General features: G+C 44.1%; 1 protein-coding gene across 2 annotated transcripts in view; it reads right to left on the reverse strand.

The window, feature by feature from the left end:
* The window catches only part of LOC124720496 (RNA-binding protein 45), a 147486-nt gene that overhangs the window by 97229 nt on the left and 24187 nt on the right, over positions 1-26070 (reverse strand). For both annotated transcript variants that reach the window (XM_047245856.1, XM_047245855.1), the window contains exons 3-6: positions 25082-25276; positions 20511-20695; positions 14626-14765; positions 7228-7355 (exon numbers count right to left, since the gene is read on the reverse strand). In XM_047245856.1, the coding sequence (XP_047101812.1) occupies positions 7228-7355; positions 14626-14765; positions 20511-20695; positions 25082-25276 (648 nt within the window). The remainder of the gene's footprint in view (positions 1-7227; positions 7356-14625; positions 14766-20510; positions 20696-25081; positions 25277-26070) is intronic.

Raw genomic sequence — 26070 nt, forward strand, 5'->3', positions numbered from 1 at the left:
ACACACATTCTGCGCACAGGTTAGGCACAGAAAACTGTTCTGTTCTAATTATACTTTGTTTTCTGAGATAATAATTAAATTTATGTACTTATTTTCGTAATTATTGTGATGCTTCCCTTCAAAACCACTACAGCTCAAGAATGGCTGTGACAAGTTGTTTTATTTCCAGTTAAACACGATGCACTCTCACAGAATAAAGGCAGAGGAAATTCTGGCACACCTTTCGGAAGGCATTTCTTTTGATGCTGACTCAGATTGTCAGCAGGAGTTAAAGTGGAGATGTCACGTTAGCCGAAGACAGTGATCTTCATTTTTCGATGAAAAAATTAATGTTGTCTTGCATTACTTCAGAGAGTTAGAGCACATAATCATTAGCAAAAATGTAAAACTGTTGTTCCAGTTGAAAAACATAAAAACAGAAGCAAAGCATCTACCAATGCGTGGCATCTGAGTGCACTGTGTACACTGTAGCTCAAAGAAAGAACCTCACAGAATCAGCTGGAAGTGTGGTCTCTGTCAAGTAGCCCTATGTCTAATTGCAGAAAGGAACTGCATTTTACCTTATCACAAAAATGAACAACTGAAATAAAATGGAACGCCTACAGCAGTCCTTACGATGTTATTTATTATATGGCTACCAGTTTCGGTGCTTCAGTGCACCACCTTCAGGCCTTAACTGACGCCGAGGGGGTTAACTTCAATCGTACTCACGATTCCTCAGTAGCCAGCATCGATTTTTGCAGACTACCCGTAACGACGGTGACATGTCCTCAACTGTGAACTACCAACTGGACTTAACCGCCTCAACGTCAGCTAAGGCCTGAAGATGGTGAACTGAAGCTGGTAGCCATTTAATAACATCGTAAGGATGGCTGTATGTGTTGCATTTTATTAGGAGGGTGGTTTGAAAAGTTCTCTGAACAGGACAGAACAGAACAGAAAAAAGTACTTGCATGACAAACTTTTTATTTTTCAAAGCAGTCTCCTTGTAGATTAATGCACTTGGTCCAACAATGTTCCAGTGCCTCGATCCCATCTCAAAAATGAGTTTCCTCCAGACCTGCAAAGCATATGTCAACTCCGAATCTTCATCCACCGAGAAAAATTTTCAGTTTTGGGAAAAGATGGAAGTCTGATGGAGCCATATCAGGTGAATTAGGTGGGTGTGGTAACAATTCATACCTCAGCTCGTGTAATTTTGCCACAGTGATGGCACGTGTGCGGGTGCGCACTGTCTTGATGAAAAACGAGTTTCTTCATTGCTAAACCTGGCCTTTTTTTTTCGTGTGTCTTTTGTTGCAATTTGTCCAGAAGGTTAGCACAGTATCTTCCAGTAATTGTCTGCCCAGTGGGGAGATAATCTACAAACAGAATCCCCTTCGCATCCCACAACAGTGATGCTGTGACCTTTCCCAGCAAAGGAATTGTCTTTGCTTTCTTTGGTGGCTGAGAATCAGCACGTTTCCACTGCTTTGACTGTTGTTTTGTCTCTGGGGTATAGTAGTACACCAAAGATTCATCTGCACTCACAAACCGGTGCAAAAAAATCTTTTTCGTTTCTCCTAAAACGGCCAAACATTGTTCCGATATGTCCATTCTCGTGAGTTTTCGATCCAGCGTCAAGAATTGTGGCACCCATCTTCCAGATAATTTTTTCTATTTCTAATTCTTCAATTAAAATGTGTTATACCGTTTCAGATGAGCTCTGGCAAGCGTGAGCAATTTCACGCACTTTCAATTGGCAATCTTCCGTGGCCATTTTGTGCACTTTTGCAATGATTTCTGTACCAATGACACCTCGGCCGACCACTGCACGGATCATCATCTAAGCTCTCCCGACCAAATTTAAATTCGTTCGTCCACTTGGCAACAGTTGAATATGAAGGAGCAGAGTCCCCCAGTGTCTTCTGGAAATCAGCACGAATGTCCTTTGCTTTCATACCTTTCTTCACGAAGTACTTAATCACTGCCCGAATCTCTATTTTTTCCACCTTCGCAAATCACTACGCGGGAACAACAACAGAGCCACGTCACCGCTACAGCTCTCTTCCGAGAGCACTGATGTGGCACGTGTTCACAGGCAACAGTGCAACGAATATCACGTGAACAACTCATTGCGCTAGTGCCGACCTCTGGTGGTGATTCTGAGAACTTTTCAAACCACCCTCGTACATAAGTGAACGGCCGAAATCTGTCAGACCTCCTATCGCAAGGATGGACGTACAAAAAAATTAATGATATTTCGCGCACAGTGGCTACATTTGCAACCGTCCCACATGTGTTCAATTAATGTGTGTAAGACTTTTTTTCACATTGTTCTGTCTCAATGTATGTCAAATAATCTAATAAAAATGAGAAACTACTCAGAAAATTTAATTTTAATATTTTCAGCCCGAAAGAGGTATACACCTTGTCTCAAAGAAGGCGACGATGTCAAAACTACTTACTATACCTCAATTGTACCTCAACTCTGACCGTGAGATACAGAAACACATCAGACGACAGGAGGTCAGGGTACAGGAGGCCTGCCAGACCCCGAGGGTGTAATATGCTTTGTGGGATCCGCGTTTTAGTGTCCCAAGTAAAATAATCAAGTTCCCTGTCAACATTACATATGCCATTATGCCTGCCTCATAGGTCTGAAAAGCATTTCGAGTATGGGCAGAGACGACACTTAGCTCACGTAACACATGCTGCTGCAGCCAATTTCATCACATTTGACAATAACCTAAAGTTGTGTTAAGTATAGTGGGAACGGGACAATAAATTTTACATCAGTTCACTATTCTTCTGTAGCTGAACTGCTACCAGTAGATCGAGCATGCCATTCTGCCAAACACCTCACAGCTTACAAGTCCCTTTTCCAATTTTGAACACAGCAAAAACAAAGAGTATGGTCATCAGTACAAGATGCAGTCTGTCCAATATTAAAATAGGACAATCTACCATTAGCCAAGTAAGTGCATTTAAATATCTTGGAAGCACAATGACTGAAGACTTGAGATGTCACCAGGAGGTGAAAACTCTAATTTCCATAGCGAAGGAGGCATTCAACAGAAGGAGGAGACTTATGTGGCAAATTAAAGAAAAGGTCTAAGGAAAAGGCTTGGCAAATGTTTTGTCTGGAGTGTGGCACTATATGGGGCAGAAACATGGACAACGAGACGAGACGATGAAAAAAGGTTAGAAGCATTTGAGATGTGGATGTGGATGTGGATGAGAATGGACAGAATAAGCTGGATAGAAAGGGCGAGCAATAAAAGAGTATTGAAAGGGTTGGTGAGAGAAGATGTCTGCTGAAGGTTGTAAGAGAAAGGAAAAAGAACTGGTTGGGGCATTCATTGAGAATGGAGTGCTTGCTAGCAGATGCTTTGGAAGAAGACAGAGGAAGAAGGAGATACAAGATGATAGACGACATAAAGGGAAGAGGAAATTATGCAGACCTGAAGAGGATGGCAGAAGACCGGACAGCCTGGAGAACTACCATGTGAAAACCTGCCTTTTGGCAGAACATGGACGATAATAATAATGGTGTGTGACGAGGGCCTTCCGTTGGGTAGACCTGATGGTATTTATCAACACACTTAACCTGAATACTAATCACACAGCTAAATTAGGGTTACAATGTAAAGAACACTCAAGCACAACAACTAAATCTACATCGGTGCTCCGTAAACTGACGTGAAGTGCGCGACAGATGGTACTGCCCACTGTATCAGTTATTAGGGCACCTCCCTGTTCCAGTTATGTGTAGAGTGCAGGAATAACGAATGCTTAAATGCCTCTGTGTGCCCCGTATTTAGTCTAATATTGTCCTCGCAATCGCTAAGGAAGTCGTATCTAGGGCTTCGTAGCATGTTTTAGATTCCTCACTTAAAGCCAGTTCTTGGAAATTTGTAGCCAGGCTTTCTCAGGATATGAAACTTCCTGGCAGATTAAAACTGTGTGCCCGACCGAGACTCGAACTCGGGACCTTTGCCTTTCGCGGGCAAGTGCTCTACCATCTGAGCTACCGAAGCACGACTCACGCCCGGTACTCACAGCTTTACTTCTGCCAGTACCTCGTCTCCTACCTTCCAAACTTTACAGAAGCTCTCCTGCGAACCTTGCAGAACTAGCACTCCTGAAAGAAAGGATATTGCGGAGACATGGCTTAGCCACAGCCTGGGGGATGTTTCCAGAATGAGATTTTTACTCTGCAGCGGAGTGTGCGCTGATATGAAACTTCCTGGCAGATTAAAACTGTGTGCCCGACCGAGACTCGAACTCGGGACCTTTGCCTTTCGCGGGCAAGTGCTCTATCATCTGAGCTACCGAAGCACGACTCACGCCCGGTACTCACAGCTTTACTTCTGCCAGTACCTCGTCTCCTACCTTCCAAACTTTACAGAAGCTCTCCTGCGAACCTTGCAGAACTAGCACTCCTGAAAGAAAGGATATTGCGGAGACATGGCTTAGCCACAGCCTGGGGGATGTTTCCAGAATGAGATTTCCACTCTGCAGCGGAGTGTGCGCTGATATGAAACTTCCTGGCAGATTAAAACTGTGTGCCCGACCGAGACTCGAACTCGGGACCTTTGCCTTTCGCGGGCAAGTGCTCCACCAACTGAGCTACCGAAGCACGACTCACGCCCGGTACTCACAGCTTTACTTCTGCCAGTACCTCGTCTCCTACCTTCCAAACTTTACAGAAGCTCTCCTGCGAACCTTGCAGAACTAGCACTCCTGAAAGAAAGGATATTGCGGAGACATGGCTTAGCCACAGCCTGGGGGATGTTTCCAGAATGAGATTTTTACTCTGCAGCGGAGTGTGCGCTGATATGAAACTTCCTGGCAGATTAAAACTGTGTGCCCGACCGAGACTCGAACTCGGGACCTTTGCCTTTCGCGGGCAAGTGCTCTACCATCTGAGCTACCGAAGCACGACTCACGCCCGGTACTCACAGCTTTACTTCTGCCAGTACCTCGTCTCCTACCTTCCAAACTTTACAGAAGCTCTCCTGCGAACCTTGCAGAACTAGCACTCCTGAAAGAAAGGATATTGCGGAGACATGGCTTAGCCACAGCCTGGGGGATGTTTCCAGAATGAGATTATCACTCTGCAGTGGAGTGTGCGCTGATATGAAACTTCCTGGCAGATTAAAACTGTGTGCCCGACCGAGACTCGAACTCGGGACCTTTGCCTTTCGCGGGCAAGTGCTCTATCATCTGAGCTACCGAAGCACGACTCACGCCCGGTACTCACAGCTTTACTTCTGCCAGTACCTCGTCTCCTACCTTCCAAACTTTACAGAAGCTCTCCTGCGAACCTTGCAGAACTAGCACTCCTGAAAGAAAGGATATTGCGGAGACATGGCTTAGCCACAGCCTGGGGGATGTTTCCAGAATGAGATTTCCACTCTGCAGCGGAGTGTGCGCTGATATGAAACTTCCTGGCAGATTAAAACTGTGTGCCCGACCGAGACTCGAACTCGGGACCTTTGCCTTTCGCGGGCAAGTGCTCTACCATCTGAGCTACCGAAGCACGACTCACGCCCGGTACTCACAGCTTTACTTCTGCCAGTACCTCGTCTCCTACCTTCCAAACTTTACAGAAGCTCTCCTGCGAACCTTGCAGAACTAGCACTCCTGAAAGAAAGGATATTGCGGAGACATGGCTTAGCCACAGCCTGGGGGATGTTTCCAGAATGAGATTTCCACTCTCTTGCCCGCGAAAGGCAAAGGTCCCGAGTTCGAGTCTCGGTCGGGCACACAGTTTTAATCTGCCAGGAAGTTTCATATCAGCGCACACTCCGCTGCAGAGTGGAAATCTCATTCTGGAAACATTCCCCAGGCTGTGGCTAAGCCATGTCTCCGCAACATCCTTTCTTTCAGGAGTGCTAGTTCTGCAAGGTTCGCAGGAGTGCTTCTGTAAAGTTTGGAAGGTAGGAGACGAGGTACTGGCAGAAGTAAAGCTGTGAGTACCGGGCGTGAGTCGTGCTTCGGTAGCTCAGATGGTAGAGCACTTGCCCGCGAAAGGCAAAGGTCCCGAGTTCGAGTCTCGGTCGGGCACACAGTTTTAATCTGCCAGGAAGTTTCATATCAGCACACACTCCGCTGCAGAGTGGAAATCTCATTCTGGCCTTTCTCAGGATAGTTTCCACATATCTTCAAGTGTGTGCCAGGTCAGTTTCTTCAATATCTAAGTGACACTATTCCACGGGACAAACAAACTTGGGGCCGTCCGTCAACTGTGGCTCACTGATACTCTAGTCACACGATACAATGTTTTTACGTTGTGTAAGGTGAACAGTTTTACATTTCTGAACATTTAAACTAAACTGCCTACCTACGAATCACTTTGAAACCTTATCACGATATGACTGAATATTTAAATAACTTCTTACACACAGTACTGCATTATAGATAATGGCATCATCTGCAAAAAGTCTGAGGTTAGTGCTAGCATTGTCTACAATGTCATTAATAAACACACGAACAGCAATGTCACTTGAGAAAAGTGTGAATCAGGTTTCATACAACTGACATGTTTTGGAATGTGCCAGTCAGGGTCATTAGACAAGATAGCATGATAAAAGGAAGTGTCAATGTCTGGACCAGAATTCAAATCTCGCTTCTAGTATCCTGAGCACTCTGTCATAAAATGTAACTGAAAGACAAAACTTAATAGTGGATGTGCATAAGCGCAAGGGACACATTTGTGGGTGTCAACAGAGGGACTCTGTATTTTCCACAGTACAATACACAATACTAAGCCCAAAAAACTCAACTTTAATACCATCCGAATGGCAGGTGCCAAAATATTCAACAAATGGTGGCAAGGGTCAGAGTGCAAGAGCACACTTAAACTACTACGAGCATCACACAGCAGAATTTGTTACTTATGCAGAGAAATGCACAGTCAGACGCAAGCCATACAATGAACTATCCCCAAGGAAATGGAAGATTCCCACACTTTAAAAGTATCACAAATCAATTTTTGTGCATTCGTTTTTGATCCTGTTTCATAATATTTTAGCAATATACTTTCTGCCATACCCTGTCACATGGCTTACTCTGTGGGACTGTTGACACAGCATGAAAGCAGCCGAAACGGGTGGCACTAGCAGCCCCCAATATGAACACTGAAATGTAATTTGGAACAGTTACTAATAGAGCATGAAAAAATTAATAATAATAATAATAATAATAATAATAATAATCTGGTGAATCTGCAGCCGTACTTACAAGGGACGGTCAGGATCCATCTTCACTATGAGTCGGTATCCGGGCGGGTACTCGAAGCCGTGGAGACGGTCCAGGGCGTAGGCGGCTGCCTGCGCAGAGTTGTACACTGCCGTCGCCTGCTGTTTACCCTGCGGAACGAGAAACCGCCACCAGTAATTGGCAGCATGCCCCCAAACACGTTGCAAGTCGCGCTCGTATCGCCGAGTTGGCAGAGCACTTCCCACGAAAGGTTTAGGACCCAGGTTGATGTCCCAATCAGACACACACTTTTAGTCTGTCACAAACTTTCAACAGCAATTTCACCTACTATCACAGGCCACACGTCGTGCGAAACATTATACTGTAGCTCACTCTGTTAGGTGTGTTCTGTATGACCAGTCTATGGATTTGAGAGCAAGCTGAGAGTTTTACTGTCTTCGTATACTAGAAAAACACTTAGCAGTGAATTTCTGAGGATGGTGCAGTTGAAATGTGTCAAGTAACTGTTTAATGAAAGTGAGAGATAAGAATATCATGTATAGTATGTAACTGCATGTATGGAAGAGACCTCTTCACAGACTTGCATCTCCACTATATGGTGAGTGGTGATCTACACCTTTCATTATTCCATACTGAATTTTCCACTTTGATTTTGCCTAACAGCTTTTCTCCCATTCTGTAGCCCAGTGCTGTTTTTCTTTACTACTATTTTCTAATGCATTACTTTTCTTTCCTCCTCTTTCCTGTGTCTTACATGTCACATTCCAAACTGTACCACAAGCTCTGACTTACGAACCACAAAGTATCAACCGTCTCGTCCGTGCATAACATACAGCTACATGACCATGTTGATTGTTGGTGCAGCATATCTTGTACCACATTACTCCAGCCGATATCAGTAATCCATTTTGAACACACTTCCTGTGTCACTCTTGGGTATTTTCGCAGGTTTTCTGTGCCACACAAACTTTTACATCATCCTACCAACACCTCCCCCCCACCCCCCAAACTTTTTCTGTTCTCTTACTACAGTTCATGTATACAAACATCAACTAATCTTATCATATCTGCTGTCCCCCTTCTTCATACATATCCACCCACCAAGTTGCAATCCACATTATAATTTTTTTATTTACTTTTATCTTTAATCTGCTTGTGCTTCATCCATTCCACCCTTTTTGTGATTTTTCCTGTGTATTTTACGAATTTTTTCGCACATATTTCTACATTATTTCTGTCATTTTATGCATTTTTATCCTCCGTCATGGACCCTTGCTCCTTCCATCTGCACCAATACGGAAAAGTTTCCTTATCCTCAGTCACAGCCCAATCCCTAATACTGTTCCTGCATTGTTGCTTTGCTCACGGAATCCCCCAAATGGCCTTGCCATCAAATCATCCACTTACAGCTGCAACCCCTCCTTCCACAATAAACTTAATCTGTTCATAATGACCCGTTTCTAATCCTTACCATCATCCTGCAAAACCGTGTAAGTCAGGTACAAACCTCCTTGTAATAACTCCTCTTCATCCATAAAATTCTCCTGCTTTGCAATCCCAAATTCCCGGATCCCATCTCCCACACTTAAATTCTTGTCTCCAGGAACTACACGCAACATTACCTCAAAAAACTTTCCAATCTGTTCACTTCCTACTCCCATCTTGGACTTCCACTAGCCACCACCTCTACAACGGTCTCCAAACCTTCCCCACATCCCCTCATAGCTGACAAACCCTGCCTCTCAGACCTATAACATTTATACCATCCTCAAAAACTCTCACCCACCATCAATCGGAATTTAGAATGTAACCCAAAACACACTTATGAACCTTTCCTCCAAAAGCCTCAGTTCTGCAGAAGTATCAGTCCTTTTCAAAGGCCCCACTCCCAAATTCAACACACTGGATTTGTTAAAAACCTTCTTTCCTGCTCCTGGTCCCTACAGTGGAAGCACTTTTTCGCCTCAACCCTACCGATCAGACTAGATCGAAGACCAATGTGGAAACCTGTCCAACTCAGTTCACTCCTCCATCCAATTGTGATCCTAGTCCACTGCCCCCAAATCACCTTCTGTTAACTTTTCAGAATTTCTTAACCTTGAACCTTGTCTCACCATCATTCCCCAAACCCCTCGACATGCAAGCTAACCGTACATCTGTGGAAGGAACTGCGATCCACCACCTAAAAACAGATCCCAACCTTAGTATCGTACCTGTTGAGAAATGCTCTACCGTTTGTTTTGAACTGCAAGGAGTACCTGGCAAAAGGACTCTGCTGGCTGTCAGATTTGTCCAACTACACATCCCATTCCAGAAATACAGCAGAATCTCTCCTCAAATCCTTAGGCTCATCTTAGAGCCTCTCCCCATCCCTACCACTCCCTGCACTCCTACCTTCTATATGCTCCCTAATGTCCTTAAACCCAACCACCCAGGACACTCCAATGTGGCTGGTTACTGTCCTCCAACGAAGAGAATCTGCTCTCACAGATCAGCACGATCACCCTATTACCTGAAACCTAACCTCCTATACAGAAGACATCAACCACTTACTCCATCAACTTTCCACAGTTCCCGTTCCTTTACCACACAGTGCCCTGCTCGGCACTACTGATGCCGCTTCCCTTTGCACTAACATCCCTAATGTCCGTGGCCTTGCCGCTACTGAACACTACCTTCCCCAACACCTGACATCCCAAACTTATAACCCCCTTCCTAGTCACCGTAACCCACCATGTCTTCACCCACAATCTCTTCTCCTTTGAATGCATCCCCTACAAACAAGTATGATGCCAACCTATTCATGGGTCATCTACAAGAAGATCCTTCACCTGGTTCAGATTCAGTGATGACGCCTTTGTGATCTGGATCGAGAATGACGACACCCAATCCACATTCCTCCACAACCTCAACACCATCTATCCTATTCGCTTCACCTGGCCCTCCTCCCTCGATGTTGACCTCCGTCAGTGGCTCCGACCATATCGAACTGTCACCCACAAGCAATAGATCCACTTTGACCCATTTCATACCGAGAAGCGCCTTCTACACAGCCTGGCCACCCACGGCCATCACATCTGTAGTGACAAGCAGGCCCTCTCGAAATATACTGCGGGCCTCACTGAGGCCTTCAGAGACCATAATTACCTTCCCAGCCTTTTACAGAAACAGATCTCACACGTCTTCTCTCTCCCGTCATCCACCACCTTTCAAAGTCCCACTACAGAGGAGCACTCCCTCGTGACTCAGTATCACCCAGGACTGGAGCAAATGAATCACATTATCCGCCAGGGTTTCAACTACCTCTCATTGTGCCCTGGAATTAGACATGTTCTACTCACTATACTACCCAGCCATCCTAGAGTGGTATTCCACTGCCCACCAAACCTACACAATATCCTCGCCCATCCTTACACGACTCCTGCTCCCAATCCTTTGCCTCGTGGCTCATATCACTGTAATAGATCCAGAAACGAGAACTGACCCCCACATGCTCCTACCACCATCTACTGCAGTCCGGTCTCAAGCATCACTTTTCCCACCAAAGGCAGGGCTACCTACGAAACCAGACATGTGATTAAAATGTTTGTTATACGAAAATTACTATCTTGGTTTTGAAGAATAAACAACACATATTTATGAGCAGCATCAGTATGTTTATTCCAGAAAAGTAAAGTTTGACTTGTGTCACTGACTTCCAGCATATAATGCATAATATGGCGAAGATGTCAGATTGCTGCATCACGGCCTACTAAGCTGCTGAAGACGAGCACAATATTTAATATCCGGGGCTCTAAACAAATCGTAACTGCCTCTGTACTTCCGCCTCGACTGACATCTCTGCCCAACCTCTTTGCCTTTACATATGTCTGCCTGTGTCTATATATGTGTGGATGGATATGTGTGAGTGTGCGAATGTATACCTATCCTTTTTTTCCCCCCTAAGGTAAATCTTTCCACTCCTGGGATTGGAATGACTCCTTACCCTCTCCCTTACCACCCACATCCTTTCGTCTATCCCTCTCCTTCCCTCTTTCCTGATGAAGCAACCGTTTGTTGCAAAAGCTTGAAATTTGTGTGTGTGTGTCTATATATATATATATATATATACACACACACACACACACACACACACACACACACCTCCATTATGACAGCTGCCACCCATTCCACATCAAACGGTCCCTTCCCTACAGCCTAGGTCTTCGTGGCAAACGAATCTGCTCCAGTCCGGAATCCCTGAATCATTACACCAACAACCTGACAACAGCTTTCGCATCCCGCAACTACCCTCCCGACCTGGTACAGAAGCAAATAACCAGAGCCACTTCCTCACCCACTCAAACCCAGAATCCCCCACAGAAGAACCACAAAAGTGCCCCACTTGTGACAGGATACTTTCCGGGACTGGACCAGACTCTGAATGTGGCTCTCCAGCAGGGATACGACTTCCTCAAATCCTGCCCTGAAATGAGATCCATCCTTCATGAAATCCTCCCCACTCCGCCAAGAGTGTTTTTCCGCCGTCCACCTAACCTTCGTAACCTGTTAGTTCATCCCTATGAAATCCCCAAACCACCTTCCCTACTCTCTGGCTCCTATCCTTGTAACCGACCCCGGTGCAAAACCTGTCCCATGCACCCTCCCACCACCACCTACTCCAGTCCTGTAACCCGGAAGGTGTACACGATCAAAGGCAGAGCCACATGTGAAAGCACCCACGTGATTTACCAACTGACCTGCCTACACTGTGATGCATTCTATGTGGGAATGACCAGCAACAAACTGTCCATTCGCATGAATGGACACAGGCAGACAGTGTTTGTTGGTAATGAGGATCACCCTGTGGCTAAACATGCCTTGGTGCACAGCCAGCACATCTTGGCACAGTGTTACACCGTCCGGGTTATCTGGATACTTCCCACCAACACCAACCTATCCGAACTCCGGAGATGGGAACTTGCCCTTCAGTGTATCCTCTCTTCTCGTTATCCGCCAGGCCTCAATCTCCGCTAATTTCAAGTTGCCGCCACTCATACCTCACCTGTCTTTCAACAACTTCTTTGCCTCTACAGTTCCGCTTCGACTGACATCTCTGCCCAAACTCTTTGTCTTTAAATATGTCTGCTTGTGTCTGTATGTGTGGATGGATATGTGCGTGTGTGCGAGTGTATACCTGTCCTTTTTTCCCCCTAAGGTAAGTCTTTCCGCTCCCGGGATTGGAATGACTCCTTACCCTCTCCTTTAAAACCCACTTCCTTTCGTCTTCCCCTCTCCTTCCCTCTTTCCTGATGAGGTAACAATTTGTTGCGAAAGCTTGAATTTTGTGTGTATGTTTGTGTTTGTTTGTGTGTCTATCGACCTGCCAGCGTTTTTGTTCGGTAAGTCACCTCATCTTTGTATTTATATATAATTTTTCCCGCGTGGAATGTTTCCCTCTATTATATTGACATATATATATAGGGAAACATTCCACGTGGGAAGGATATATCTAAGGACAAAGATGATGTGGCTTGCCGGATGAAGGTGCTGGCGGGTCGACGGACACACAAGCAAACGCAGGCATACGCACGGAGTTCCAGCTTTCGCAACGAACTGTTGCCTCATCAGGAAAGAGGGAAGGAGGGGGAACGACGGGAGGATGTGGGTTTTGGGGGAGAGGGTGGGGAGTCGTTCCAATCCCGGGAGCAGAAGGACTTGCCTTGGGGGGAGGGAGGGACGGGTGTACACTCGCACACACGCACATGTCTATCCACACATATACAGACACAAGCGGACATATTTAAAGACAAACTCTTTGTCTTTAAATATGTCTGCTTGTGTCTGTATATGTGTGGATGGATATGTGTGTGTGTGTGTGTGCCAGCGAGTGTATACCCGTCCTTTTTTCCCCCTAAGGTAAGTCTTTCCACTCCTGGGATTGAAATGACTCCTTACCCTCTCCCTTAAAACCCACATCCTTTTGTCTTTCCCTCTCCTTCCCTCTTTCCTGACGAAGCAACCATTGGTTACGAAAGCTAGAATTTTGTGTGTATGTTTGTGTTTGCTTGTGTGTCTATCGACCTGCCAGCGCTTTTGTTGGGTAAGTCACCTCATCTTTGTTTATATAAAAAAATAGAGGGAAACATTCCACGTCGGAAAAATATATTTAAAAACAAAGATGATGTGACTTACCATACGAAAGCGCTGGCAGGTCGATAGAAACACAAACAGACACATACATACACACAAAATTCAAGCTTTCGCAACAAACTGTTGCCTCATCAGGAAAGAGGGAAGGAGAGGGAAAGACGAAAGGAAGTGGGTTTTAAGGGAGAGGGTAAGGAGTCATTCCAATCCCGGGAGCGGAAAGACTTACCTTAGGGGGAAAAAAGGACTGGTATACACTCGCACACACACACAATATATACACACAAATCTTAACTTTGAAAGACAAAGGAACACTACATTCACAGCAAGAGGCTATAGCTATTTCGTGGATCTTCTCCTAAAAAATGGACTGTACAGCTGCAAATCAAATCTGGGCATCCCCCTCCACACAGAAATCTCTACTTACATGTCTACTCACCACACCATACCTCAATCGTACGATGAATTTTGGTGTACCAAGATACCACACAAGAATAGATTGCGAGAGCTGGTACCAGACGTAACGTTGACGTCTGTCCGTAACAGGAATATCCCCACACGAAAATCGATCACACTGGCCGCAGGGCCGCCTGGGGTGGCAGTGCCACCAGGAAGAGAGGTGCACACTTACATAACTGTGCAAAAGCAGAAGTTGTAAGTCAGTGTGAGCCTCAGTAGGGAGTTCCTGCAGAAAATTTGTCGTGTCTTCCAGTCAAGTGAGACAGACACAGCGGCCGATAGACAGACAGTGGTCAGTCTTCGGTAGAAACAGCACAGTGAATAGTATTATCGTATGTGGACAGACACCATCTGCACAGAAATTTAACTGAATACTTTAGCTTGGAGCTGTTCTTCAAATAGTACATCAAGACAGAAGATCACTTTTGTTTTGGCTTTAGTTCAGAAAACCTTGTTTACTTTGTGTTCATAGAACTGTGCCCAACACAGGACAGATAGGCTATGCTGGCATCCTACAACAGCTGTAACCAGCACTACCAAAGTTGAGTAATATGCTTCACTATTCTGTGTGTCATGGTGTGTGTGTGTGTGTGTGTGTGTGTGTGTGTGTGTGTTGCCCTAGATCCCACGCATCCATCCTATTGGGACACCTTTACTAGTCTTTTTCAGCAGCAGCAATTGCCCCAGTCCACAACACGAATTGTTACCTTTACTGCACCCATTATTGCTATTCCAACAAGAACACTCCACCACCGAGCTTAAACGAAAATATTTATGTGAAACGAGAAGCCAGATGCACAGAAATGTCAGTGAGAAGTGTGGGAGGCTCACCATCCAGAGCTTGGGGTCGCACTGCAGGTAGTCGAGGCCCGGCACCAGGTCGAACAGCCTCCACAGCTGGTCCTGCGTCAGGCTGCCGGGTGCGATCACGCGCAGCGTCACCTTCCCCGAGCTATCGTGCGGTACCCCTCCTGTCGAAAGAGCAGTCCCGGTACCGGTTAATAGTGAAAGCTCGTCGAGAGTTCACTTCGTCGAATGTTAACAGCGCTCTGGATGCTGAACATTTCCTAGAAGACACACAACTCACAATTTTTACTGGCGCAGTGGCAGAGGTGGATAGTTCCGCAGTGTAACTGTACCACCTCTGCATCCACAGCTGACCAATCAAGAAAATTTTTCCATTTTTTCAGTTTCAATATTCCGTTGACACACGAGCAGCAGCCTTTTTAATATTTCACAAAGCATTTATTAACAGCATCACAGTTGCAGTATTTACATACGGTGACTAGTTTCGAATCGGCCAGTTCGTACTCGAGAATGGTGTGTGTCGACTGTGACAGTCACCAGTGAACAGTTTATGAACTATACAGGGTGGTCCATTGATCATGACTGGACTAAATATCTCACGAAATAAGTGTCAAACGAAAAAACTACAAAGAACGAAACTTGTCTAACTTGAAGGGGGAAACCAGATGGCGCTATGGTTGGCCCGCTAGATGGCGCTGCCATAGGTCAAACGGTTATCAACTATGTTTTTTAAATAAGAACCCCCTTTTTTTTTACATATTCGTGTAGTACGTAAAGAAATATGAATGTTTTAGTTGTACCACTTTTTTCACTTTGTGATAGATGGCGCTGTAATAGTTGCAAAGAATATGGCTCACAATTTTAGACGAACAGTTGGTAACACGTAGGTTTTTTAAATTAAAATACAGAACATAGGTACGTTTGACCATTTTATTTCGGTTGTTCCAATGTGATAAATGTACCTTTGTGAACTTATTATTTCTGAGAACGCATGCTGTTACAGCGTGATTACCTGTAAATACCACATTAATGCAATAAATGCTCAAAATGATGTCCGTCAACCTCAAAGCATTTGGCAATATGCATAATGACATTCCTCTCAACAGCGAGTAGTTCGACTTCCGTAATGCTCACACATGCATTTACAATGGGCTGACGCATGTTGTCAGGCATTGTCGGTGGATCACGATAGCAAATATCCTTCAACTTTCCCCACAAAAAGAAATCTAGGGACGTCAGATCAGGTGAACCTGTGGGCCACAGTATGGTGCTTCGACAACCAATCCACCTGTCATGAAATATGCTATTCAATACCAATTCAACTGCACGCGAGCTATGTGCCGGACATCCAACATGTTGGAAGTACATCGCCATTCTGTCATGCAGTGAAACATCTTGTAGTAACATCGGTAGAACATTAAGTAGGAAATCAGCATACATTGCACCATTTAGATTGCCATCGATAAAATGGGGGCCAATTATCCTTCCTCCCATAATGCCACACCATACATTAACCTGCCACAGTCGCTGATATTCCACTTGTTGCAGTCATCGTGGATTTTCTGCTGCCCAATAGTTCATATTATGCCGGTTTACATTACTGCTGTTGGTGAATGACGCTTCGTCGCTAAATAGAACACGTGCAAAAAATCTGTCATCGTCCCGTAATTTCTCGTGTCCAGTGGCAGAACTGTACACTACGTTCAAAGTCGTCGCTATGCAGTTCCTGGTGCATAGAAATACAGTACGGATGCAACCGATGTTGATGCAGCATTCTCAAAACTGACGTTTTTTGAGATTCCCAATACTGGCGCATTTTGTCTGTTACTGATGTGTTGATTAGCCGCGAAAGCAGCTAAAACACATACTTGAGCATCATTTGTTGCAGGTTGTGGTTGACATTTCACATGTGGCTGAACACTTCCTGTTTCCTTAAATAACGTAACTATCCAGCGAATGGTCCGGACACTTGGATGATGATGTCCAGGATACCGAGCAGCATACATAGCACACACCCGTTGGGCATTTTGATCACAATAGCCAAACATCAATACGATATCGACCTTTCCCGCAATTGGTAAACAGTCCATTTTAACACGGGTAATGTATCATGAAGCAAATACCATCCGCACTGGCGGAATGTTACATGATACCACGTACTTGTATGTTTGTGACTATTACAGCGCCATCCATCAACAAAGTGAAAAAAGTGGTCCAACTAAAACATTCATATTTCTTTATGTACTACACGAATATGTAATTAAAAAATGGGGGTTCCTATTTTAAAAAAGGGCAGTTGATATCCGTTTTACCTATGGCAGCGCCATCTAGCGGGCCAGCCATAGCGCCATCTGGTTTCGGCCTTCAAGCTAGACGAGTTTCGTTCCTTGTAGTTTTTTCATTTGATGCTTATTTGGTGAGATATTTGGCCCGGTCACTATCAATGGACCACCCTGTACATGTGATGCCTGGCCTTTCAGACATGCCTGAAAGAACAGTCACCAGTTTTTAATCTGGCAACTATTACGAATTCAATGCTGTGAGCAATGAGGATAACAGGGAATAAGCACTGCATTAGTAGTGTGCGAATAAGTTGAGAATTTGGGTCTGACAGGGTGTATGCTAGGGTAGTCGGGATGGCTCAGTGGTCACAGCAACTGCTTGGTAACGAGGAGACCCTGGTTCAAATCCCGGTCCAGCACAAATTTTCAACTTTCCAAATTGATTTCAGTCTATGCCCATTGACAGCCAATGTCTAATTCCTTTCCGCATTTTATAAAGCACGCATTACCATTTTGATGTTTGTTATTAAGGTTAGGCACTTTCATTGTAGCTTCAGTAGGACAGCCGGTTCCAATCTAGTTGCCAAACATGTGTACTGAAACTGTGACAGATTGTTGATAAACGTTTCACGAAACAAGATCACGATGAAGACGAAGAATATACATATAAAAGGAATCGACTACACGATTATTAGACTCCCAATTCTCTTTTGGTGTCCAAAGGAGGTTGGCCTTTGGCACGCATAGCTTTGTCTGATCGTCTAAGAAACCACGAGTCCAGCTGGAAGGGCACTGCTGTTGCCAGCTGCACTGCCAACATCTGAGGCGTCACTGATTGGGTACAGAGGCCACCACCACTCTGTAGGCCTGCCGGAGGCTCCACCTGTGTGACTCTGACATCGTCTGTCGTCTGCCTTCGAGTGGGTGGGTACCGAAGTTGCTCACCCCATCCCTGTGGCGAACAGTGATGCTACCAGCTTCAACTTTCTAAACGGGGACTGAGAGCCGACCCCTGCGTGGCACCGAGTATTTAAGAGTGGATCGGGAGTGAAACTCCTACACGCATATCTTCGGCCCCCCACTGGAGCACTTTGGAGATCGATACACAGAGCTGGAGGCTGCCAGATTCCACAGTCGACGGCTGCCTGTGACGTAGCGGACACTAGCGTGCTGGCGATACTGCGAGCCGGGCTTCAGCTGCTGACGAGACGCTTCTCTGCTAGCCCGGTTGTGGTGTGGTGCTTTGGAACACAATCTTGTATTGTTGCCTAATAAATGTGTTATTGACAACAATGTTTTCTTGGTGCTCTCGAACGTAATTAGGACCTCACCAATGCGTCCTCTCTCATGATGACGTACGAGTCTGGGATTGATCGCCTATACTTCTTTAGTTAGTATGCCAGCCAGCTCACTGCTTGGAATGCCAATGAGACTCTGTGTCCAGAAAAAATGTTGGTTACTCTTGTTCTCCATAGGGCATACAGTTGGTCTCAGTTGGCAGAGACCAATGGATGTTTTGGATAACAATCGTCTATTGACAAGGAAATGACACTTCCCGTCATACTTTCAGTGAAACATGCACCACTCTCCCAGAATGTGATCTATGCTGCCAGGCTGCTCCAATATCACGTTCCTTTGTATGCAGGTCTACAGAGAGTAGTTCAGAACAACAAACCGACAAGTACCAGCACAGAAGACACTAGTCCCGTGCGTATTTCACTCTCACTGGCTTGAGTACATGAAGTGATGCAGCAGTGTTCAGAAATTGCAGCACTGCTGCAGATTCTGCATTGGTACATTGATAACTACAGGAAGCTGCAACTCCGAGGGTCATCTCTGAGAGGATAAAATGGAAAATGGCAGTGCTTAAAGAAACTGGAAAATGGGGAGTGGGGACCCAAACCCCCATTTACCCTAACAATTCAGCAATAAAACACTTTTCTTACTATTACCAGTCTGCATTTTATATCCACTTGTCACTGACAGTTACATCATTCTCATTTTCCAGTCTAATTCCTGCAATGTCACCTGCTTTATTTAACTTCATTCCGTTACACTAGATTTACTTTTTTTGATGCTCATCTTGTGATCTGTTTTGAAGACACTGACATCGTGGAGGTATCAAGATAAAGGAGACATTTACTGCAAGTAATACAGAAATTGTGTCAGCACACAGAAATTATGAAGAATACAGTGAAGGATAAGACGGGAACAATAAAGATCAATAGATGAGTACAATAAGAGTGTAGCCTTTCACCTACAAAATTTAACAAATTTATACAGCACTGTGAAGCAAAAGGTATCACATTAATATCAGGACACACACACACACACACACACACACACGCACACACACGCACACACACGCACTGTTCTGAAAGACAGTGGTCTCCTTTGATGAAAATATATGGTAGCATTTTAGAGGCTTCCAAAGTAGCACAGTAAGAGAACAATACTTTTGTCTCGGCATTTGGACAAACAACTCGTGCCTCTCCACTAATAATTATGCAGTTAATTAAAAAATTGCTTTTGTCTGTTAACTGTGACACAAATATGGAAGCTGAACCATTTTGCTCATTTTACTGTTGTCAGAAAGGAATTTGGACACTTGACAAACACAAAACTTGCAGTTATCTCTTCTGTTAGCCACCACACAATTTGTGAAACCTGAGGAAAACATACTGTAGAATTTCATACGTGTCGATTCCCACTACATTTCGGCTCTTCCAGTCTTTTCTTTCTCTGTGTCATCTTCGCCAATTTCAAATCCTCGTGCACACTTCTCAGTTGACAAGATTCTAAACTGCAGCTGTCATTCAAACCTCCGCAATACAATCCTTGATATCACAACTGTCTCCCTTTCTGGGCTACTGAAGTCAATAAATAACTATTTATTCCTCAGACTATCGGTCTTTTGACTGTCTTGATGCAGCCTGGCACCATTTACTATTCTGTGCCAACTTCTTCATTTCGGAGTAGCACTTGCGGAGGACAACCTCAATTATTTGCTGTTTTCCGACACAGTCTTTACCTTCTACAGCTCCCTCGAGCACCACGGAAGTTATTCCTCAATGTCTCAGCTCGTGTCCTATTGTCCAGTCTCTTCCCGAGAGTTTTTCGCAGACGTTCCTTTCCTAGTAAATTTTGCAGAGGACCACCTCACTTCATTTCGTATCTTGTTGGTCCATAAGATTTCTGCCACCTTTCGCAACATTACACCTCAAATGTCTTAATCTTCTTCTTTTCCAGTTTTCTTGGAGTCAGTAATTTAATTTACTTCTGTACTTGCATACAATTCTGTGTTTTACAAGTACATTATCAGAAATTTCTCCCTCAAACCAAGGCCTATATCTGATGCTAACAGACTTCTTTCAGCAAGGAATGCCCACTCTGCCCGAAATAATCTGGGTTCTCACGAACACGGGGTTCACCCGTCATGGAAAATAATGCATCTCAGACGATTGAGAAACTGGCACAAAATGAGATGCTACTACATACTGTCCTTTCCCTGTAGTATGAAACAAAAGTTACTTGCCCTTTTAATATGACGAGAAACATACGATGTTCTTATAAAATACAATTATCATTACAGCACTATAACATCAAAAAACTATGTACAGTACTTACGGCTGTTGAAAGGAGTGTACGCGTTGTCGAACACTCCCCCGCCAGGCATCCCTCCACCCGAGCCGGACGCTGAAGAGAAGCGGTCAGGGAAAGGGTTGTCCCTCGGTGCCTGCCGCTTGGGTTCGGCAAACACCGCCTTGAATGAACGGTCGCAGCCTTCGTATGCCTTGGCTGCATGAGATACTCTGCAAGATATTTAAAGTTCTCCATTTTTGTCTTGTACGCATACCAGGTAACCACTCACTGATAGGAACCTGAAATTTTAGTACCAATTTTTGGCAAAATCAGCAACAATTTTTTTGTTTGATCTTTTTTTCGTAAATGAGATATACAACTTTATAAGGTTGCTGCAGTAGGTGCATGAAGACGAATTCTTAGTGCTTTGAAATTGACAGGAGAGAAAAAAAAGCAACTGGAGATAAAGTAGTAACAAAAAGAGAGTAGTTTTTATTTGCTATAACAAGAGCTTTTTGACTGGAATGTTTGTTTCTGCAAAAATTTCAACAGGTTTTTTTTTAATGGTCCGTGCTTGTTTTCTTCTTCTTCTGGCTCTATTTAAGCTTTCAATAAATGATTGCTTCTGATGAGAAACAGCATAATTTTCTTGATGGTGAAAAGAGTACTTCCCCAGTTTAAGTCATTTCTCGACATGAAGCTTTTTCCCATCCAATTTCATAATCAAAAAATATGCAAAACACGGACTTTGAATCTGTAGCTCATAGCCCTGGTCAGCATACTGCAGAGCCCTTTCAAACACATTCACAGCCATGCAACATGTACTTGACAACACTACAGACAGAACTGACAAAGTACTCAGAGTGGAAGCAGGATCAAAAATAACTATCCACTCTTTGCAGGGAGACTCTTCGTAGGGTCGAAATACATTGACCAATTTCCTTCCCCAGTCACTACAGTGTAGATACTATATAATATGTCAGTCAACTGTGTGCATAAATGAACTAAACCTTGACAGTGGGGTGAGGCGGAGGGCGGAAGAGGGCGATGGGTGTAAGTGGGAGAGCAGAAGTGATGCGAGGCAACGTTTTTTTTATGGAGATCTCAACTCTTACAGCCATACTAGTGATGTGCACACTTCAAGTCATGAAGGAACTGGCGCGCAGGAACCACATGTTATGTATCTTAGCAATGCTCGCCGTTCACTGCAGACATCACATCACTACCGGGAATAAGACAGGTGCACCAAATGCGGTGTCCGGCGGCAAATAGGTAAGCAAACATATCAGATATATACATAATGTTTATACAATACTGGTCATTTTAAGAGAACTATTTAGAACTGCGTTGTTCATTATCTACGATAACTTCGTACTTCCTACAGGCAAGAAAACCGATATGACCAAATACAAATATGGAAGTGAAATAAGCATAACATGATGAGAATTAATTTTGGAGGTAGTACAAACCAGAGACTACTAGTACAGGTGCTAATTTACTGTCAAACTGAGTAGCAACTGTTCAATTCTAAGAAAGAAAGTATGAATTTTGTAAGAGGAAAAGTTATTTTGGGACATTTTATTTATTGGGGCGGATTAAAAATGAAATAGTATCTACTAGTACAATTGGAGAAGAATATCATACTGTGGAGATTTCATACTGGTCGTCAGAGAAGCACCTCACATTGTCAACCAAGCTCCAGAAAGTGGTAACGTATCATCAAATACAGAAGAAAAGAATTCTCAACTCTGTGAGCTGGAGAACAAGCTCCTGGTTTCTCCCCTATGATATTCTAGTGCAAATACTTATCCAAATTGGTTGCTCATTGGAGCTAAAGTGTGACAAGATATTGGAGCTTTCACATTGCTGTTCTTCCTACCTAAGCGAATCTTGGTGTCAAGACATAGTAGTAATTTAATATATGTCAAAATGATTTTTTTATGTAAATCAATAATTTTATTTGTTTGCGACAACATTTTACAAAACATATATTTCCGTTTCATATCTAGTATCCAAGTGGCGCAAATGCAGTTAAATCTTCACTGCATCAGCCACAGATAATGAGGCCGACACCGCTACAACAGAGGCAACAGCCAGCAATCGCAAGATAACCCCCGCTGTTGATCTCTGGCTGTTCTGTATTTCAAAATTCCATTGGAAAAGAGAAAAATGGAAAATTGGTAAGTGACACGTAATACCTCAGGACGTAATGTCGCACCTATACTTCAGTTTTTATTGAGTTCACACGCCCTGTTCTTACTACAGCATACGCATCTGTGTCTGTGATGACAATTGTGAGAGGGCTTTTCGTACCCAATGCTGATATTCAAATAAAAAATGAATTACTTTTAAATACTGAATGAAAGTACCATTTAACCATTACTTGTAACTGTGGATTATTAAAAGAAGAGGCAAAAATGGGTAGCTATGAAAAGCTTAAAGTAATGCAATGAATATCTCTGTAAAATTAATGTAAAATGTCATTCTAGAATAAACAGTTTCATTTAGACATATATTCAGCTGATCGAAAGGGAACCAGCTTTCCTCTTATGGCAATAAATCAACCTACAACTAAAAGTATATAACTGTGTCTCATTCCAAACCTCGAGATATAATGCGGCTACTGGTGGAAATACTGTTCCGAATACAGCTGTAAATCATTATGACCGAATCTTCGGAAACCAGATAATTCTGCAAAGTGCTTCTTTAATTGCAGTTTTTTAACGGAAGGGAACTAACTGCATTGTGAAAGTTGACATAAGTTTAGTACATTCACGATTTTAGTCAGCTGTCTTACAGACTTATTGACAACAGTGGACCTCATGAATTTCTGCATTGCAAGTGGATCCATATATTCGAATCTCTTTAACTATCTTAACAGTATAGCTCGGCAGTAATTCTGTACCGTGTAAATTGTGACGGACAGAATCTGGACGAATTAAATTCAGATATTTTTTGACAAGTATCAGAAGTGTAAAATTATCTGTATCCTACACATTTATAAGCGTGCAAGCAAATGTACAATTTATTAACTCTCTCACAAGCCCTGTGAAGTATACTTACCAGAAACTTTACGCTGTACCACTTCCATACATTCCTGGCATCTAGTGGTAGCTCACTGCACTGGCTGCTATTTGTTTGTTGCGAAATATAGCTTTTAGGGCTGTGGGAAGTATACACACCACCAAATGCTGTTTTAAAGGCCACTGGGAAGTACATTTTAGGAACAGAGCATTTTCTTCAAATGACACAGAAAGTACACTTACCACAAAATACTTCTTTCATGGACTTTGGGTAGCATACTTACAAGTTTCGTTCAGGCACTACATTGAGGCGACAAAGTCACGGGATACTCAACATCGTGTCAGGCTGCCTTTTGCTTAGAAAAGTGCAGCAGATGTGGCACAGACTCGACAAGTCGTCTGAAGATCCTGCAGAAATACTGAGCCACACTGCCCCTATACAGAGAGTGTTGCCAATGCAGGATTTTACGCACAAACTGACCTCTCGATTATGTCCCATAAGTATTTGACGGGATTCACGATGGGCAACCCGGTCGGCCAAATCGTTCACTCAAGCTGTCCGAAATGTTCTTCAAACCAATCACTAACAACTGTGGCATTGTCGTCCATAAAAATCCAGTCATTGTTTGGGAACGTCAAGTCCACAAATGGCTGCAATGTTCTCCAAATAGACAAACATGACCGTTTCTAGTGAATGGTCAGTTCAGTGGGACCAGAAGCCCCAGTCCATTCCATGTGAACACAGCCCACACCATTACGGAGTCATCACCAGCTCGTCCAGCGCGTCGTTGACAAGCAGGATCCACGGCTTCGTGGGGATCTGTGCCACACTTTAACCATATCGTCAGCCCTCGGCAACTGAAATCTAGATTATCTGAGCAGGCCACAGTTTTCCAGTCACCTAGGGTCCAACCGATACGGTCACAAGCCCAGGAGAGACACTCGCATCGGTCATCTGCTGCCGTAGCTCATTAACGCCAAATTTCACTGCACTGTCCTAACGGATACATTCGACGCACGCCCCACATTGATTTCTGTGGTCATCTCACACAGTGTCGGTTGTCTTTTACCACTGCCAACTCTACACGAATACCGCTGCTCTATGTCATTACGGGAAGGTGGTCAGCCAGTGCATTGTCCGAGGTGAGAGGTAATGCCTGAAATTTAATTTTCTTGGCACACTACTGATACAGTGGACCTCTGAGGACTGGATTTCCAAACAATTTATAAAGTGGAATGGAATGTCCCACGCATATAACTCCACCTACCACTCTGCATTCAAAGTCTTAATCCCACGGTGTGGCCATAATCACATCTGAAACCTTTTCACACGAATCACCCGAGTACAAATGACAGCTCCACCAATGTGCTGCCTCGTAATCGTCTATACGCAATAAAAGTTCATCATTATTTGAAAAACGTGCACACGATTTGAAAGAAATAACAACAGAACAGCAATAAATCAACAAACCAATGTTAATAACGAAACTGAGTATTACAAATGTAGAAAAGCACAGCTGCAGTAATCGGAGACACTAGGCTCCTTCGTAATGAGGTCACACACGTAAGAAGACTACCCAGAACGATACTCACTTGTGGAACTTGACATAAGCGAAGCCCTTGCTCTCCCTGGTCTCGCGGTCCTTTACGATCGACACGTAGTCGATGTCGCCAAACTGCTGGAAGTGCTCGCGCAGCTCCTGGTCGGTCATCGTCTTGGGCACGACGCAGAACAGCCGCAGCAGCCGTTCCGACTCGTTCATCTCCCGCTTCGAGCCCTGGTCCCGGCTGCAGCACAAGACTCGACGTCACCTCGACACTACATTTTGCACCACAAATCCGTACTGTATATATCCTGCATACCTGGCATTACTGCCAAAGCTCCTTACCCCCACTTTTCCATAAAACTATGAGGCACATCTGAAAAGAATGTCCAGTTTTGGGGGAGGGGGAAGGGGGGGGGGGGGGAGTGGAAATATCATACTTTTTGTATGCCCTCTTCATACAAACATCCCATCAGTGGAGACTGTCACTACTGAATACCATTCTTCGTGTAATAATCACTGTCAGAGTGGCATCCTTCAGGAACACGGTACAAATTCGAGAACAAGTGGTAGTCAGAAGGTGCGAGATTGGGGCTGTACAGCTGGGAATAAAACTGCTCCCGATTAAATTAGTGAATAATATTTCGAGTGAACCCAGCAGAATGGGGACGTGCATTGTCGTGAAGAAATACGATGTCACGATTCATCACTCCACGCCTTTTGTTTCAAATTCTGCTCCTTCTGACTACCACTTGTTTTTTAATTTTAAGCATGATTTTGGAGGGAGGCACTTTGACAGTGACAAAGGCACAAAAAATTTTGTTCAGCAATGACTGTCTTCACTGGTGGCATCTTTGTATGAAGAGGGCATAGAAAAGTTGGTTTCATGCCTCCCACATGTGGGAGTATTAAAATCCTAATGGTAAACTGCCAAAGCATTCACAACAAAGTGTCAGAGATTGAAGCACTCGTGAAAAGCAGTGAAGCTCATGTAGTACTAGGTACAGATAGCTGGTGGAAACCCGATATAAATAGCAG

The sequence above is a fragment of the Schistocerca piceifrons genome, chromosome 11 (assembly GCF_021461385.2).
Source record: "Schistocerca piceifrons isolate TAMUIC-IGC-003096 chromosome 11, iqSchPice1.1, whole genome shotgun sequence".
NCBI lineage: Eukaryota > Metazoa > Arthropoda > Insecta > Orthoptera > Acrididae > Schistocerca > Schistocerca piceifrons.